Source organism: Cavia porcellus, unplaced genomic scaffold (assembly GCF_034190915.1).
Source record: "Cavia porcellus strain 051 isolate PalLab524CR breed Dunkin Hartley unplaced genomic scaffold, mCavPor4.1 scaffold_5, whole genome shotgun sequence".
NCBI classification, from domain to species: Eukaryota; Metazoa; Chordata; class Mammalia; order Rodentia; family Caviidae; genus Cavia; species Cavia porcellus.
The window spans coordinates 58,971,538-58,990,982 of NW_026947488.1; the positions used below are offsets into that span (position 1 = coordinate 58,971,538).

A 19,445-nucleotide genomic window follows, 5' to 3' on the forward strand; every position below is an offset into this window, starting at 1 on the left:
GATAAAGGGCAAGATGCCCACACCTGATGTCAGAACTTAACTTCTGAGATTTGCTCACATCTATGAATGTTTATAATTTGAGGTCCATTAGTATGTGTGGAAGTTCATGTTGTTGTTGTTTTGTTTTTGTGTTTTTTAAGCAAGGTTGGGAGGGTGACCTCCCTCGGCTGACCTTGAATTCCTAGAGTCAAACAATCTCCCTGCCTCAGTTTCCTGAGTAGCTAGGACCACAGGTGCACACACTGTTGTACTTTGCTAGAATATATTTTGAAGTAGATAAGATTGTAACATAGCAAGAAAAAAATGTCTTACAAGGAAATGTATTGCCTTCATCCCATACACCAGTGGAGAATATGAACATTCAATGATTTTGACCTCCTTTTAAAAAGCTAAAGAATAAAACCACAAGATAGAGAGCAGAAGTTGTTGGGAGCCGCAGCCCCGAGCCCGGTCGCCTCACTTGGCGGACGTGAGGCCTGTAGTAAAGAGTGAGGCCTGAGGTAGATTACCCCTCCCATCGAATACGTTAGTTTCCTGCTTACCGCGTAAACAACCCGCTCAACAATATAGTCTGCCTAGCAACTGATGATGTTAGCCAATCAGCTTGCCTTGCTTACTTTAACATGATTGGACACTGTATCCGTATATATACCGGTGCCACCCCTGGGAGGAAGTAGAAGCCAGGTAGAAGCCCGGAAGTAGAAGCCCAGAAGGAGCTGCGGAGAGCGGACCGATAGAGGCTTCGGGGCAGACTGAAGCACAAGAGGAGCCGCGGAGAGCGGACCAAAGGAGGCTTCAGCTGGGAGAACCCAGGGCAGGCTGTACGGAGAAGGAAAATAAAAAGAAAAGGTTGTCCACTACCAGACTGTGTCGTGTGTCCTTCCTGCCGGCCGGGAGCGGACATCGACATTTGGAGGCCCGCCCGGGGACTGATCACCCCCGAGACGTGACAGTGGACAACGCTCCAGTACAGAGCTGCGAGACAGGTGAGTTGGGGATAAGCCTGGGCTCTGGGTGGCGCGCACCTACAGGGCTTTTAGACTCCCCTCAGGCTCACGCGTAAGTGGCGGATTCCTTGGGCCTCACGCGGTGAGTAACATATTAAAAAATGGGAAACATGTTAGGTAGCAACACTAAGAGCGAGGGTGGTTGTGGAGAAAGCTCTCAAGAGCTTACAAAAGTACACAGGGTATCTGAGCAGGCCCAGTCAGGGAGCTCCCGAGAGGGGTTTGTCAAGGGGAACAAGGATGCTAAGGAGGAGGACGGGGCTCTAGCCTCGGAGTCGTCTGACTCCGAGGACGAGGGAAAGTTGAATGGCAGGGAGGCCAAAGAGACCAGCTGTCAGGAGCCTAAATCGCTCAATAAGGAGTCGCAGGGTTCTTTTCCAGCGTTGCCCCGCGAATTGCGCTCTGCTCAACCTGGTCTGCGGAGGAGTAGAGAGCTCCTGAGCGCTCCCCGGCGCGAGAGGGAGGCAAAGCCTTCCGCCCCACCTCGGGGGCCGTTTCCGGAGGCGATCCCTCGCCGCGGGGCGGCCGCCCGGGAGCTCCCTTCCTCTTCGCCAGAACAGGAAGTGATGCACGGGCCCCCATTTTCCGCCCAATCACGGCCGCTGTCTTATGCTCCGCCGCCGGCAGGTCGGTATTTTTACAGGCGGCTTTGGCAGGGGGGACGCTTGTCTCATGAGGTACATCCACCTGGGATGGATAGTGACCCCTACGAGATATTTCCTGTACAAGTAGCTATGGGTCAGGGACGCAATGTACGGGAGCCTTTTGAGATAAAGCAGATTAGAGAACTTAAAAATGCAGTTACAACTTTTGGGCCGACTGCGCCTTACACCATTGCCATGCTGGAGAATCTGTCTTCTGGGCCCCTCACCCCCGCGGACTGGATTCAGCTGGCGGGGGCGTGTCTGCCCTCGGGCAGTTACCTGGATTGGCGAGCCTGGTATGCAGAGTTCTCTGCCGAGCAGGCTGAGAAAAACGCCAATCGAGGAAACCGGGGGTGGAACAAGAGAATGCTTGTGGGAGAGGGTCGGCGCGCTGATGGTCAGACTCGGTTCCCCGGCGCTCTCTGGCGGGGAGGAGATAGAGAGCCATCCGCTCCGCCCTGGAGCTCTTTTCTAAAAGCGGCTCCCCGCCGAGAGGCCGCCACAGGAAACCCTCCCTTCCCTCAGCCGGCACAGGAAGTGACGCCCCGTTTCACTCTGTCGCGACCGCAGTCTTATGACGTCGCGCCGCTGGGCAGACGGTATTTTCATGGGCGGCTACTCTGCCGAGCAGGCTGAGAAAAACGCCGGTCGAGGAAAAAGGGGCTGGAGGTTTAGCTCAGCGGCTTAAGCGCCTGCCTTGCAAGTGTGCAGTTGTTAGTTCGATCCCTGGTACCAATAAAAAAAAAAAAAAAAAAAAAAAAAAAAAAAAACGAAAAAGATAAAAATAAAAAATAAAAAACAAAAAGGGGGAGTAAACCCTCGAGGTTTGATCCCTGGTGATGTTTGGCAGATGGACATCACACATATACAGGAGTTTGGGACTCTTAAATATGTTCATGTTTCCACAGACACCTGTTCTCGCGTCATATTTGCAACAGCAGAAACAGGTGAAAAAATGTCTAATGTGATCAATCATTGCCTGGCGGCTTGGGCCGCATGGGGCAAACCAAAAATATTAAAAACTGATAATGGACCAGCCTATATAGGCAAAGCTTTCAATGAGTTCTGCAAAATGATGGAGGTTCAATTAAAACATGGTATCCCATACAATCCCCAAGGTCAAGAAATCATTGAGAGGGCTCATAGAAGCCTCAAAAAATTTTACAAAAACAAAAAGGGGGAGTAGGCCAAGGCCTGGCCCCAAAGGCACGATTATCCATGGCACTATTCACACACAATTTTTTAAATTTAAATAATGATAATCGCTCCCCAGCTGTGGAGCACTGCAACCCTTCCCCCAACCATAAAGGGTGGGTGAAGTGGAAAGATGTCCTGACAGGACAGTGGATGGGCCCGGATCCAGTGGTCAGCTGGAACCGAGGCGCGGTTTGTGTTTTCCCACAGGAACCGGGACGAGAACCACTGTGGATACCGGAGAGACTGACACGGGCAACAAAGCCCTCGACTGAAGATCAGACCTGCCCTACTGGAGATCCATCACAGACCAACCAACAAGATGAATAGAAATAGCGGTAGCCCGAAATGGACAAGAAGATCCTCAGGCATATGCATGGCTCGCTCGCCTAGCCTACGACCGAGTCTAGGGACGGTGAGCTTCCCACACTCCTCCTCTAAAAAATTATGATATAGCAGGGTAGATGAGTCAATGACGGGTAAGAGCGTGCCTCCCCAGCATGACTCGACCTAAGCCAGGCCCTACCCCATATCGCACGTAAGCCGCTGGACTGTTAGATGCTGCCCAGGTCTAAATTTCTCTCCGAGGGGATTTCTTTACGGAGAGAGAATGAGTGCAAGCTTGTGTGCATCCAGGTTCCGTCCAGTTTGTGCCTGGCCCTAGAAAAAGGACGAGGGCCTCAGGGCCTTGGCAGACCATGGGACGGCCGACCAGGGTCTAAGCCAAGGACCTACGGTGGGCCTACGCATAGGGCATAAGCCTCTGCACCCAGTCCAGGAAGGGCTACGATGCGCACATTCATAAAAAATAAAAAAGGGGGAGATGTTGGGAGCCGCAGCCCCGAGCCCGGTCGCCTCACTTGGCGGACGTGAGGCCTGTAGTAAAGAGTGAGGCCTGAGGTAGATTACCCCTCCCATCGAATACGTTAGTTTCCTGCTTACCGCGTAAACAACCCGCTCAACAATATAGTCTGCCTAGCAACTGATGATGTTAGCCAATCAGCTTGCCTTGCTTACTTTAACATGATTGGACACTGTATCCGTATATATACCGGTGCCACCCCTGGGAGGAAGTAGAAGCCAGGTAGAAGCCCGGAAGTAGAAGCCCAGAAGGAGCTGCGGAGAGCGGACCGATAGAGGCTTCGGGGCAGACTGAAGCACAAGAGGAGCCGCGGAGAGCGGACCAAAGGAGGCTTCAGCTGGGAGAACCCAGGGCAGGCTGTACGGAGAAGAAGAATAAAAAGAAAAGGTTGTCCACTACCAGACTGTGTCGTGTGTCCTTCCTGCCGGCCGGGAGCGGACATCGACAAGAAGTCACTGAAATGATAAAATAAATGTATAGTACAGAAAGTCAAAAAGCCATCAGATAGTTATTTGAGAAGAATAATAAAATAGATATAATACTGGCAAATACTAAGTGGGGAAAAGGAGAAAATACAAAAGACCAACATCTACAATGAAAAAGGATATTACAATAAGCATCCTCCACACACTAGAAATGTTGGGGGATATTATGAATGATTTTACAGCACTAAATTTGAAGTTTAGAGGAAACGACAAACTTCTTAAAAACATATGGCTAATAATATTTAAGCAATGCAAAATGCCAGCAAACATTTTGCATAATGGCAAATTACACAAAACCACTCTGCTCCAGCAGCATTTCTGTTCAATACTGCACTGATGGAATCAATGCTGAACTTTCGCCTGTTTTAGGATCTGGCAATTGCTTTCCCACCCTGTAGAAATGCTTGCCTATATACTGTAAAAAATGTACTAGAATGTGCCAGAAGTCCTAGTCAGTGCAGTAAACCAAGGAAAAGAAGAAAATGATAAGAATCCTGAGACCTTGGCGGGTTTTGTTTTTTTGTACTGGGGATCAAACTCACGTCCTCACGCTTGCCAGGCAGGCACTTGTGCCACTGAGCTAAATCCCCAGCCCAAGAATCCTGAGATCCTTCGTCCTGATATGTCAACCTCACTGGACTAGGAAACACCAGGCAGGTCAGTGAAGCTCACTCCTGGGGTATCTGCCTCGGTCATGGGGGTGTGGCTTTGGGTTCAGTAGGAGATCCCTCCTCAGTCCTCTCTTGCACTGCCGGGTGCTCTGCTTCCAGATCCTTCCCCGCATAACACTTCAGTCTTGAAGCCAGCAGATCACAGAATACAAACAGGAGCCAATTGAACCCTCCCTCCTTTAAGCTGCAAATGTCAGGTGTTGTGACTAGCAACAGGGACGCTGACTAATGAGATGAGAGGAAGAAGGATAAAGTGTGCTGTACACACAGATTGGAACACTATGCAGCCCTGAGAATGAATGATAGGTACACACAACTGCATAGATGAATCTTACAAATGCGATCGTGAATGAAAGAAGCCAGACATAAAGCTGTATATAGTATCGTTCTATCTTTATGGGGATCATTCAGCAGACAGTCTATGCTGTTAGAAGTCAAGATAATGGCTGGGTAAGGTGGTGCACACCTGTGACTCCAGCACTCGGGGAGGCTGAAGCAGGAGGGTGGTAAATTCCAGCCTCGCCTAGGCAACTGAGTGATTTAAAGAGCCCCTGTCTTAAAATAAAGAAGGCTGGGGGTGTAGCACACTGCAAAGGTCTTGGGTTCAATCCTCAGTACGTGTCAGAGAAGGACAAGAAGGTAATGACACTGGGTGGGGAGATGGGAGATGACTTTTCCTGGCGCGCTTAAGTTGTTTCTTGATATGGGGCTGTTTACGTGGGAAAAACAAAGGATGTGTGAAGTTTTATGTATGCTTACCAGACTTTTTAAAGAAGTTCTTGAAAGTTTACTTAAGCTCAGCACAGACTTTCGGAGGCTGGGGCTGCTGCGGGCGAGGAAACGCAGCCCTCCGGCCTCGCTGAGCAGAGGGCTTGGGGGACCGTGGCTTCAGAGAGCTTCCCAGAGGTCCTCAGTCTGGACCGCGCAGGCTCTTTAAAAAAGGAGAATCTGCGAAGACCTGAAACTTGTGTTCGAAATGCTTTGCACTGTTTGCGCGCCTTCGCCCCTGGTCCTCGCGAGTCTGTTTTTGAGACCTCCAGGCTCTGCTTGGCTGACGGGTTGCTCCAGGTCACCCCGGGGGAGGGGTGGGGCGCGGCACCGCCAGGCGAGCAGCCAGGGTCCACTCCCCGACCCGAGCAGGCGGGTCCACCCGGGGTGGCGGTCCAAGGGCTCAGAGAAGCCCGGGCGCGCCACCGAGAATGAAGCCGGCTTTGTGTGCGCTGCTGTGCGCTGGGGCTGTAGGTGAGTGCGCGCTGGGAGCCGGAGCCCTCTAGGGCTGGGTGCCGGCCGGCGGGGAGAAGGGAGTTACTCTGTAGTGGAACCCACTTGTCCCCTTTCTGTTGCGTGACTCTGGGCTATCCCTTGACCCCCTTCAACTGGTTTCAGTGGGTAAAAATTGTCTTTTCACAACCATCATACAGTCGTGAACCTGTGATAAAGTGCCTAGAGCCAAGGCGGAGCTCTAGGCGCAGTTGTGAAAAGCCTACGCAAGGGGGCTCCTTCCTGTGTTGGGAGGATGGGCTTCTCCGGGGTCGGGGGCAGGGATAACGGTGGGGAAGGTAGGGGTTCAGGGCAGTCAACTCCTGTATGTGCAGAGACCTCCCCTGCTCTGCACCCGTGGATCGCGTCAGCCCTAGTTCAGGTGGTCATGAGTAATTTGTAGGGTAGAGTATAGGACAAGGTATCTCTCTGGGGGCACAGGACAGAGGAAGGAATAGGCAGCAAGTGCAGCTAGTGGGGGCCTTCATGGCTTGGCACTGCCACCAGGGTCGCAAGGGGAGCCCTGCTGGGCCTGCAAAGGCTGGCAAGGTTGTGCACAGCTGTGGTGCAGCCAGAGTCACAAAGGAACTCAGTAGGAGCCCTTTGGGTCTTCTCCTGCATTCTCCTGAACAGGGCCTGTGTTATTTGTTCTTCCTTTGTCTCTCCTGGCGATGCCAGACCCTGACCAGAAGTTCAAACTGGCTCTATTTACAAACCAAAGACAAGAGATGCCCCTGTTGGCCACATTCCCTGTGTTCCCTTGATCATGGCTGCTGGATCAGGCTGGAATCTGGGCACACTTTCTTCAAAACATAGTGTTCTAGTTTAACAAATACTCTTCTGACTGCAGGTGCCCAAAAAAGCAACCACAGTAGCTTAAGTCAAAAATTACTGAAGAGAAAAGGAAAGGGACACTTGTTAGTAGGACCTGTGTGACCCAGAGCTCACGCTGAGCCCCAGACACTTCACACTGCCCCGCCCCTTCCCAGTCACTTTCCCTGGCTTCCCAATAGATAGCTTTTGCCTGTTCCAGGATTTCATACAAATAGAGCGGCACTGCACACAGGCCTTCATGTTTGGTTTTCCCTCAGCATTTGAAATTCATCCATCCCTTTTCACTGTGGAGAATTACTGCATTGTAGGATTTTGCCTCAGTTTACCATTCACTTCTTGATGGGCCACTGTGGTTACCTCCACTGGGAGGCCATTATGAGTAAAGCTGCCGTGAACATTAGCAGACAATTTCATTTCTTTCAGGTAAGTATCTAAATTATTGGGTCATACTGGCAAGTGCATGTTCAACATATTAAGAAATTGCCAAATGGAGGGCTGGAGGTATAGCTCAGTGGTAAAGGGCTTGCCTGATAGACACAAGGCCCTGGATTCAATCTTCAGAATTGGAAAAGGGGGCAATGTCAGGTTTTTTGAGCAGCTGCACCGTTTTATGTTCCCATGGCAATGGATGAGAAGTTCAGCTCGTCCTCATCCTTCTGACACTTGGTGATGTCCATCTTCTCACAGTGAGACTCTCCTTGTGGCTTCCATTTGTATTTCTCTGAGGACCAATGCTGTCGAGCGACGTTCATGTTCTTAGTGGCCATTTACACGTCTTTTCTTGTGAAGTATCTGTTTGAATTTTCTCCTCATTTAAAACAAAAGCACAGTTGTAACTGAAAATGCAGTCAGTTCTGATTCATAGCTTGCTCTTACTAAGGATTGCTACTATGGAAGACTTCCTCAAATAAATTTAAGAGCTCCACTTGTCCCTTCTTATCTTTGGCATGAGATTCTGGCTTAGCTTATTTGGCATCTCCTGTCTCATATTTTTTGATATTTCTCTCTTTTTTTTCATATTTCCTACTTACAGGCAGTTAAAAGGCAGAACAGAGTTTGAACTCAAACACAGCTGGGTAGTTCAAATATCAACTTCATCTTATTTCGTGTCCCTGACAATTTTTTAAATGTCATCTCTAAAACAGTAACAACAATTGTTAAATGGCAGGACAACTGTGGAAATTAGATGGCAATAAACTTGTACACTTCCAGGACCTTGCGAATGATCGCTGTTATCATTGTGACGTTGGTTTTCTAGATTTCATTTAAAGTAGTGTTTTGTCCAAATACTACATATTTGTAAATAGCATTTTTGCCTTTGTAATGCTCTTTATCACTGTTTAAAATACCAGTGAAGCAAATATGCAGAGATTTAATTGATTATGTTAATTTCTCATGTGGTACTCAGATCAAACCAAGGGTGCCCTGACTCTGAGTTACATTTATAATCCCTGATCTTTTTAATTTTTAAATTTAAATTTTTTTATTTTATGTAAAATATAAAACAAAATTTCATAATAAAATAATAGGAGGGTAACAATGGTTAATACAGTGCATATTTTTATCTTCAAAGTTATTACTCAGAGTACAAGATATGGGCATAAAAAGTCTCTAATTGATATTAGCATAAACTTTTTAATGAACTAAGAGAAACTAGTACTATAGCCAACTTGTAGTTTTCTCTTTCCATTCCTTCTTTTCCCCCGACTCCCACCCTCCTGGTTCCTCTTTCCTGTTGAACAGTTTCTTCCTAATTTGCAATATATTTTATACGTTTTGGACCTTATTTGTTCTCAGTTTCTCACTTTAGAGAGACAATACAGTGTTTACACATATAAGTCTGATATATTTCACTTACAAGTATGGTCTCAAATTGCAATTTAGCTAGAAATGTCTCAAGTTTATCCTTTTTTACGGCTGAGTAGTACTGTGCTGTATAAAAAGATCGCATTTTTTCCCCATTCCTCAGTTGATGGACATTTGGGCTATTTCCAAGATTAGCTATTATAAATTGTGCTATGATAATCATGGTTACACATATATCACTGTGAGATAATGTTCTTCCAAGAAAATAGCCAGAAGGGGAATATCTGGATCAAGTGGGATCTCTAATCCTAGATTGTTAAGGAATCTCCGCAATGTCTTGCACAGTGGTTGCACCAGTCTACACTCCCATCAACATAGGAAAAAATGTTCCTTTTTCTCAGCAGCCTCTACAGTATTTGTTGCTGGTTGATTTCTTGACAATAGCCATTCTTTCTGAATTTAGATGGAATCTCAGCATTTTTAAAATTTGCATTGCTTAAATGACAAATAATGTTGAACATTTTTCATATATTTATTTGCTGTTTGTATTTCTTCATCTGAAAAGTGCATATACATCTCAGATGCAATTTGTGGAGTCTGATATTTTCAGTTCTTTATATGTTCTAGATACAAGTCCTTTGTCTGAAGGAGAGTTGGCAAAAACTTTTACCCACTCTGTGCTTTATCTTTTCATTTTGTTAGTGATTTATTTTGCTGTGCAAAAGCTTTTTAATATGATGAGATCCCAGTTGTTGATTTTTTGTAGTATTTTACATGGGATCTGGGTTTTATTCATAAAGTCTCTGCCTATATCTATGTCATCCAGATTTCTTTTTGTTTCTTCTTCCAGAAGATTTAGTATTTCTGTTTTAATATTTAGATCTTTTATCTATTTTGATTTTAGTGCATATAGACGTGGGTCTAGATTTAGTCTTCAACATGTGGAAAGCCAGTTTTTCCAGCACCATTTATTAAAGAGGCTATCTTTCTTCCAGGGAACATGTTTGGCCCCTTTGTCAAAGATAGGATGACTGAGTATGTTTGGATGTCGATGTCGCTCCCGGCCGGCAGGAAAGACACACGACAAGGTCTGGCGGTGGTCAGGCTTTTCTTTATTCTCTCCTTATACAGTCTGCCCCGAAGCCTCTACCGGTCCGCTCTCCGCGGCTCCTTCCGTGCTTCAGTCTGCCCCGAAGCCTCTACCGGTCCGCTCCCCGCGGCTCCTTTTGTGCTTCAGTCTCTCTCCCGGGGGTGGAGGCACTGGCTATATATAGGATTAATAGCTAGGCAGACTACCCTGTGAGGCGGGAACTTAGTGGGGTGATAAGAAACAGGTGCCACACAGGCGGGCTCGATGAGAGGGGTAATCTAGCCCAGGCTTTTGTACTTTCCCACAGGCCTCGCAATCACCGCATCTGATGACTTGACAGTGCCACGGCTCCCAACATCTCCCCCTATTTTATTTTAAATGATGGCTACGCGCATCGCAGCCCGTCCTGGATAGAGTGCAGAGGCCTATGCCCCGAACTGAGGCCCACCGTAGGCCCTTAGCGTAGACCCTGGTCGGCCGTCCCAGGGTCCACCAAGGCCCTGAGGCCCTCGTCCTTTTTTCTAGGGCCAGGAATGAACCGGACGGAACCTGGTTGCACATAGGCATGCACTCATTTCTCTCCACGAATCCCCTCGGAGAGAAATTTATCTAACAATCCAGCGGCTTTCGAGCGGAACGGGGTAGGGCCTGGCTTAGGTTGAGTCGTGCTGGGGAGGCACGCTCTTACCCGTCATTGACTCACCCACCCTGCTACATGTTGTTGTCTAGGGAGGAGAATGTGGGAAGCCTGTCACTTTTAAACGCGGTCGTAGGCCATGCGAGCGAGCCATGCGTATACAAGGGTAGCACATAGGGGAGCAAGCCGTTCCAGGCCCCCAAAAAGGGATTGTCCTGCAGTTCTTTTAGGGCTCATCTTGTTGTTGGGTCTGCGGTTGGCCTCTGGTGGAACAGGCCTGATCTTCAGTCGAGGGACTTGTCGCGTCAACCTCTCTGGGACCCACATTGGTTCTCGTCCCGATTCCTGCGGAAAGACACAAACCGCGCCTCGGCTTCCTCTTTTGTATCTCTGCCCTCCTTGACGGACCCTTCTCGGGAGCTTCCTCACTGTGCCTGTTCAAACACCTCGCGTACTTCTACAAGTTCTTGAGAGCTCCCCCCGTAACTACCCTCACTCTTTAGGCACGTGTGTATCATTTCCCACAATGGACGAGCAGAGACTGAAGCTCTACCCTCCCGCTCTGCTAGGGAAAGGTCTCTGCCCAACTTTTCCCAGGAGGGCAGGTTTACATGCCCTGTAGGCAGAAACCAGGGAGCAAAGCTGTCAATCTCTGCAAGGAAATTTTCTAAAGTCTTACGCCCCACCTTGAGGTCCTTGGACTTTAGGAGTCTCCGAAGGACCAACACCAAGGCTGTGTATCTTTACTTGGCATGTTTCCCATTTTTAATATATCTTCTGTTATTTTTACTTCTATGTTTATGTTTTACACTCTTTTATTACCTTAAGTTCTGGTGTTATGTTTCATACTCACCGCGTGAGGCCCAAGAAACCCGCCACTTACGCGTGAGGTTGAGAGGAGTCTACAAACCCTGTAGGTGCGCGCCACCCAGGGCCCAGGCTTATCCTCTACTCACCTGTCCTGCAGCTGCAGCACTGTGTAGGAGAATGCAGTCCACCGCCGCGTCTCGGGGTTGATCAATCCCCGTGCGGGCCTCCAAATGTCGATGTCGCTCCCGGCCGGCAGGAAAGACACACGACAAGGTCTGGCGGTGGTCAGGCTTTTCTTTATTCTCTCCTTATACAGTCTGCCCCGAAGCCTCTACCGGTCCGCTCTCCGCGGCTCCTTCCGTGCTTCAGTCTGCCCCGAAGCCTCTACCGGTCCGCTCCCCGCGGCTCCTTTTGTGCTTCAGTCTCTCTCCCGGGGGTGGAGGCACTGGCTATATATAGGATTAATAGCTAGGCAGACTACCCTGTGAGGCGGGAACTTAGTGGGGTGATAAGAAACAGGTGCCACACAGGCGGGCTCGATGAGAGGGGTAATCTAGCCCAGGCTTTTGTACTTTCCCACAGGCCTCGCAATCACCGCATCTGATGACTTGACAGTGCCACGGCTCCCAACATTTGGAGTTATGTCTGTATCTTCTAATGTGTTCCACTGATCTTCAGGTCTATGGTGGTTTTTGTTTGTTTGTGTTTTTTTGCCACTGTCATGCTGTTTTTATGACAGTAGCTCTGTAGTATAATTTCAAGTCAGGGATTGTAATTAATCCTGCTTTGCCTTTGTTGCCCAGAATTGTTTTGGCTATTCTAGGACACTTCTGGTTCCAAATGAATTTTAGGAGTGTTTTCTTTAGCTCTGTGAGGTATGCTAATGGTATTTTGATTGAGATTGCATTAGCTGTTTAACAATTTTGGGAGTATGGCCATTTTCACTATATTGGTTGTTCATATCAATGATCAAGGGATATCTTTCCATTATCTGATATTCTCTTCAATCTCTTTTTTCAGAGTACTACAATTTTTAATGTAGACTTTTTACTTCCTTTGTTAGATTGATTACCAAATATTTCATTTGTCTGGATGTTTTTGCAAAGGGAATGTCTTCCCTAATTTCTTTCTTAGTGAGTTTGTGGTTTGTGTATAGCAATTTTATTCATTTTTAAGTGTTGACTTTGTATCCATCTACACTACTGAATTTGGTTATTAAATCTAGAACTCTTTTGTGGAGTTTTTAGGTCTTCTATGTATAGCATCATGTCATTCATAAATAATGATAGTTTGACTTCTTCTCCTATCCTTATGCCTTTATTTCTTTCTCTTGTCTAATTGCTCTGGCTAGTATTTCCAGAACTATATTGAATAAGAATGGTGACAGTGGGCATCCTTGTCTTACTCCTCATTTTAGAGTGAAAACTTTCAGGTTTTGACCATTTAGTGTGATGTTGGCTGTTGGTTTGTTGTAGGTGGCTTATATCTCAGATTGAGATAAAGGCCATCTATTCCATTTGTTTGTATGGTTTTTATTGAAGAATGAGTGCTAGACTTTGTCAAAAGCTTTTCTGCATCTGTTTAGATGACCATGTGATGTTTGTCTTGGGGTCTGTTAATATGATGTATTATATTTCTTGATTTGCATCTGTTAAGCCATCCTGCATCCCTAGGATGAATCTTACTTGGTCATGGTGTGTAATCTTGATGATTTGCTGTATTCTCTAAGAATTTCTCCATCTATGTTCATTAGGGAGATTGGCTTATAGTATTTTTGTTTTATTTTATTTTGTTTGGTTTGGTTTTGTTGTTTGTGCTTGAGTCCTTCTCTGGTTTTGGTACCAGAGTAATATTTCCTTCAGGAATGATTCTGAATGTATTTCTTCCCTTTGAATTTCACTAAAGACTTTCAACATTAGTGGCATTAGTTCTCTAAATTTCTTGTAGAATTCAGCAATGAACACATCCCGATCTGGGCTCTTCTGTGTTGGTAAATTTTAAATTACATTTTCAATTTTATTCACTGTTTCAGTTATTTAGAAATTTTCTGTCTTCTCAATTCAGTTTTGGCAATTCATATGTGTCTAGGAATCTGTCCATTCCTTCTGAGTTTTCCATCTTCTGAGAGCACAGGTTCTCAAAGAAGGTATTTGGGATCTTCTGGATTTCTGCAAGATCTGTTGTGATTTTCCCCTTCTCATGACTTCAATTTGAGTCTTTTCTTTCCTCTTTTTAATGAGGTTGGCTAGGGATTTATTAATTTTATTTAATCTTTCAAAGAACCAACTCTTTGATTCATTGATCCGTTGTATTCCAATATTGGGGGTGGACCACTCTGTAGACATAAACTAAGTTCATTTGTTCACCCCACAACATCAGATATTTCTTTTTTTATTTTTTGTCTAGTTATCTGTCTATTTGTGAGATTGGGGTATTAAACTACCTATAATTGTTTTTGTGGTTATTTGACTTTTCATGTCTGTTAATATTTTGTTTTATGTAGTTGCTGGCATGAGTATTTGGGATATATATATATATATATATATATATGATTATTTCCTCTTCTTGGGATTTTCCCTTAACAAGTGTGTAGTGACCTTTGTCTCTTTTGATCAGTCTTGGCTTAGAATAGCTACCCCTGATTTTTTTCTGGGTTTCTGTGGAATGGAGGTTCCCCCCCCCTCCATATTTTGACTTTCAGTTTATGAATTTCTTTTCAAGTTAAATGTGTTTGCCAAATGCAGTGTATTGTTGGAGCTTGCTTTTTTTTTTTTTTTTTTTTTTTGTCTTTTTCCTTTTTATTGGTACTGGGGATCGAACTCATGACTGCCTGCTTGCAAGGCAGGCGCTTATACTGCTGAGCTAAATCCCCAGCCCCTAGGAGCTTGCTTCTTGGTTCATTGTGACACTCTCTTTTGATTGGTAAGTAGAGACCATTTACATTGATGGTTATAACTGATATGGGTTGGCTTATCTTTTTCCTGTTGTTTTCCTGATGTTGGTTCCCTGTCTTTCCCCTCTGTTTAATTGCTTGCCCTGCCTGGTGACTTCTTTCTGTTTGTGTTCTTGTGCTTGTGGTCCTTATTTTCTTTTTCTAATTATATGCTTTAGAGCATCCTCACAGCTGGTTTGGTGGTCATGAATTTCAATAGTTATTCTTTGCCATAGAAATATCTCCATTGATTTTGAAATATAGTTTTGTGGGGGTACATTATTCTGGTTGGAAGTTGTTCTCTTTTAGGGCTTGAAATACCTTAGCTAAGCTTTCTTTGATATGAGGGTGTTTTTTGTTGTTGGTGAGAAGTCTGCTGTGATTCTGATGGGTTTTTCTTTAGGTGATTTATTTTTTTCTCAGCTGCTTTCAATATTCTGTTCTTGTGGTGAATTTCTGGACTCTTGATTATTATATGCCTTAGTGTAGATGTATTTTGGTCATGGTTATTTGGAATTCTATATGCTTCATTTACTTGTATGTTAAATTCTTTATCCTTGGTTGGTAATTTGTCTGCTGTTATTTATATGAAGAGGTTTTTTTTTTGTTTGTTTGTTTGTTTTTTTTTTTTTTTTGCTTTTTGGCTTTTGTGCTGTCTTCCAGCTTTCTCACTGATTCCAATCAATCTTATTTTGTTCTTCTTCACTTCATCTTGTAACTCTTGGTTTAATTTTTCATGGTCTCTCGCTATTTTTAAGATTTTTTTTTTCATGCTCACTAGCTACAATCCTATGTTGTAGATCTGATATGATACCCTTGCCTTCATTCAATCTGTTGCATATATTTGCAATGGAGTTTTAATCTCCTGGATTTCTGTTTGGATCTGTTCCATAGATTCCGTTTCTTTCCTGTGCACAGCATTCATGATTTCCATCATTTTTGCTGAGCTCTATTTTATATCCGTGTCTGTTTTAAAGTCTTTCATTCTGATCATTGTTTCATTTCGCACTTTAGAGATTATTTTTTCTATAGCTTCTTCTACTTGTTTTTTTAATTCTACTGCTAATATTTCAGAAAGTTCCAGTGATTGTTTCCAATTTCCTCTATTTCACTGTGCCCTGGACTTGTCCTACATTGGCTGGGGCCTGGGTTTGCATTTTGTTTCTGCATCTTATCATTTTTCCATTTTTTATTTTATTTTATTTTTGAGTCCATGTTTGTAGATTTCTTACAGCAGCTGGCTTTATCCCTAGTACCAAGGCTTTCCTAGGAAATGTCTGTTATCAGGGATATCTTCTAGAAGTAGGTAGTTCTTGGTCTCCCTTAGTGATGGTTATGACCCTAGACAAATCACAGTTTTGTCACATAGGCAAGAAAAATTGTAACAGTTTTATAACTGCTATCATAACTATTGGCCAAAGTAGTTCACTTAACAATAACAATAGACTCAAGTTCTGCCTGGCTACTGAAAAACTGTGGCAACTATTAACCTGAGACCTTTAACCCTAGGAGCAAATTCTACAATTATACAACAGAATCCAACATAAACCAGGAACTTGCTTGTAATGATTTTTCCCTTTAGTGAAGTGATGTTATCCTGTTGTTGGAAGGGGACAGAATTAAGAGGGATAGGGGACAAAATAGGATATGAGTGAGGTCATATAGAGTAGGAGCATGGCTGGAGGGCAAAATATGATCATCTGGTTTTTTGGAAACTGGAGAACAGAGGATGGAAAGAATGAAGAGAAAGCAAAGAGGTATTAAAGTGAACCAGAAAGAGAAGAGACAATGTTTATGCCTATGAAGGTGAATAGAAGAAAACAAGAAGAAAGGTAAAAAAATCTAAATAATGAAAAAGGAATAAAAGAGAAAAACAAAACGAAAAACTGCACAGAAAACAAAACAAGACAAAAGCAATCAAATAAAAAATCAACTGGGCATAAAAAGGAAAACCTATCAACCAACCAGAGGAAAATAGAAATAGTAAGGTTCTTCTGGTGTCTACAGTTCTGTGGAAGGTCCAAGCCAGATTCCAGAACAGTGTTGTGTGCTCCAGTCAAGTTCACAGTGGGATCTGTGCAGGGTATGGGGCTAATCTTTGCCTCTGGATGTGGGACTGGGACTGGCTTTCTGTTGCTGGAGTTCTCCGCAAATCTTTTGACATAAAACAGCAGCCCTATCCACCTCCTTCTATTCCTAGTATCTGTGTACTGAAGCACAATGCTGGTTCACCTAACTTATCAACTGCTGGCTCTCATTATCACTGCTGCTTTAGACTTTTTCACTACACTGGCCCTGCCTACAGGACATCTGTGCCTATGCGCGGGCCTGCTGGGTCACTGGGTCCACCTGGTCCAGCATGTATGGTCCCACTGGGGCTTACTGCCCCTTTTTCATTTTTGAGACTGGGTCTCACTCAGTTGTCCAAGCAGAACTCATAGTTCTCCCCTCAGCTTCTCAAGTGGCGGAATAACAGGTGTGTGCTACCATGCCCTTGGTAAAGGCAATGATTTTAATTTCCCAGTGATTGGTACCAAGGATAGATTGACCAAAATTAAGATAAAGACTATGTTGCTAGACCCAAAGCTTTCTACCCAGGGGTAGATATTTTTGAGATGCGATTCACATAACATAAATTAACCATTTTAAAGTGAATAGTTCTGAAGTATTTAATGCATTCACAATATTGTACAACCATCTGTTGTAACCCCCCCCCCCAAAAAAAGGCCCCAAGATGAAAAACAGGGCAAGATGATGTCTTTTTTAAAAGAAGTGCTTTTATGTTAGCTGGCCCAGTGATACAACGCAGATGGAATTTGCAAAGCTGTGCGACTGAGTTAGAATTTTGACTGATTTTTATAGTTCATTTGTGATTAGCTCATTGATCATTAAGTACATAGCAATGAGAAACAGAAACAAGGTGGGCCGTTGTTCCCCTTTGCTTGAGGTCAGAGGCATTTCACAGTGGGTGGTAGCCAGTTCATAGCTCTTGGTTTGCCAATTCCAGGAACATTTGTCTCTCATAAAGGGAACAATGGTTGACACAGCATCATTTGTCTCTTACAAAGGGAACAAAGCTTGACACAGCAAACAGGTTACTGGGGTGGGGGGGACGACACATACAGAACAGCATGATGACGTGGTCAGTTAATCTGTAACTATGTGGTTGGTGCTTGGTTACTAGGGTAAGGAGCTCAGCACAGAATGACAGTACTGCTAATAACTAACTTAATTAACTATTTTAATTTTTTAGCATCTTAGTATAACACCATCACCTCTATCCAGTTCCAAAACATTTTCATCAACCCGAAGGAAAATCCTGTACCCATTAAGCATTGCCCCTTTCTCTCTCAGCACAAGGCAGTCACCAATTTAGAGTCTTCAATAATTTCAGATCTATTCTGGGAGTGAAACTGATTTCTAATGATGCTAATTCTGTTTAATTTTTTTGTCCAGAGGGTAGGGGAGAATTAGAAAAAGAGGCCATGAGAATTCATATGAGTCAGCCAGCCAGTCTAGTATGGGCATACTCACTCGGTTGGCCCTTTATCCTGTCTTTGACCTTTTTTATCAGCAGAGAAAAGTGAGTGTTGTGGTTCCTTTACATCTCTGGCTCTCTTCTAGGGCTGTGTCTGGCAGTCCCCGAAAAGACTGTAAGATGGTGTACTGTGTCAGATCACGAGGCCACCAAGTGTTCCAGATTTAGTGACAATGTGAAAAAAGTCTTTCCAGCAGACGGGCCCCTTGTCACTTGCATGAAGACAACCTCCTACCTTGAGTGCTTCAAGGCCATTGCGGTAAGTCACTGTTGCCCTCTGTGTTTACTACTGCAGAGAAAAATACACCTGCTCAACTTCCATTGATAGGAAAAATCATAGTCATAGTCATAACCATACAGTTCATAGCTAAGGACTCAATCTTAGTGAGATATCTATAGTAAAGTAAAACTAGTGTTGCATTAAAAAGAATCTATAAAGACCCACAAATAGGACATTAGGTGTAACTCAGTGGTAGAATTCTTGCATAGTAGGCAGTAAGTGGTAGTTGTTTTGATATTAACTGAAAAGTCACACTTTCAAAAAGGCCTTATCTTTGTATTCTCCACAGGGGCACATGGCCTGTAGAGTTGCATTCTCTAACTTGCCTGGTTATTCCAGCAGTGAAAAAGAAAAAAAAAGAAAGAAAAGACTGAGAAATAGACAAGAAGCTCTGTTTTTACTATTATTACTTACCATTGTTTTTGAAATTTCCCAGTGATGCAATAAGACATAAAATACATGTAAGATAGAATCCATCAAACATATCAAACAATAATATATGATTGCTTCAGAAAGCACAGTGGAATTGAAAAAATGCTGCTGTAATCATTTATTAATGAAAAAATTAGCTTGGTAAAAAATAAATATATTACAAGTCATATCATTTTTGTATAACAACAGACATAATTGGGGAGGATAGCCCCAAATTGTGATTTCACTTATGTTTGAAATAATAAACAAAAATATTTCTAAAAAATACCAAATGGGAGATTTATAAAACTGTTAGTATAAAAGTCTATAATAACTTAACAACCTTATTTATTTCATTTTATTTACTTTTTTGAGACACAGTGTTGTTATGCATTTCAGGCTGGCTTTGAGCTCGCTTTGAAACCCAGGCTGGTTTTGAACTTGTAACAATTCTCCTACCTTAGCCTCCCAAGCGCGGGATTACAGGCATATGCCACCATGCACGCTTAACAACATTTATTAATAAATGAGCCATGCATCACATTCCCAGGTTGGAAGACTAAATGTATACTTTTATATTTTCCTAAAGTTGTTCAATATATTTATCATGATTTTCATCAAAATAAACTACTTTCAAAAGAATTCTTAAGGAAGAAAATATGGATAGGATTATAAGATAGTGTGAGAAAGAACACTAACTGAATAGTCAAGGTTTTCCTAAGGAGATACCATACATAAATAAAAGTGTTAGCAAAGAACAAGTTACTGACATGGATGTTGAATACTTGGAGGAGAACAAAAGCAATGTATGCTCAGCTTTTTGCATGTCTAATCATCTAATGATATACATAATATTATACATATGCAAAGTACAGTAAATGGTGAACACTAGGGCATTAGGGTTGTAGACTTTATAAGCTTAGACTAGATGTATGTAGATTTAGCTAGAATTTATGATAAAGCAAACTTTCGCAAAATGATTGA

At 43.8% G+C, this 19,445-nt stretch overlaps 1 protein-coding gene and 1 long non-coding RNA gene across 4 annotated transcripts in view; one reads left to right on the top strand and one right to left on the bottom strand.

The window, feature by feature from the left end:
* Positions 1-849: 849 nt before the first annotated feature.
* LOC100721922 (inhibitor of carbonic anhydrase) overlaps positions 850-19,445 on the top strand; it is a 62,500-nt gene continuing 43,904 nt past the window's right edge. The window contains exons 1-3 of one of the 3 annotated variants that reach the window (XM_063249023.1): positions 850-986; positions 3,056-4,849; positions 17,857-18,029. In XM_063249023.1, coding sequence (XP_063105093.1) covers positions 17,988-18,029 — 42 coding nt within the window. In that variant the 5' untranslated portion in view covers positions 850-986; positions 3,056-4,849; positions 17,857-17,987. Of the gene's footprint in view, positions 987-3,055; positions 4,850-5,959; positions 6,106-17,856; positions 18,030-19,445 lie in introns of those variants that run through there. The other 2 variants (XM_063249024.1, XM_013159756.2) reach the window with 2 other exon arrangements.
* LOC134476096 (uncharacterized) lies at positions 9,855-11,927 on the bottom strand. Its single transcript, XR_010047577.1, has 2 exons — positions 11,447-11,927; positions 9,855-10,835 (listed from the first exon to the last, which is right to left on the bottom strand). It is a non-coding gene; the product is annotated as an uncharacterized LOC134476096 (long non-coding RNA).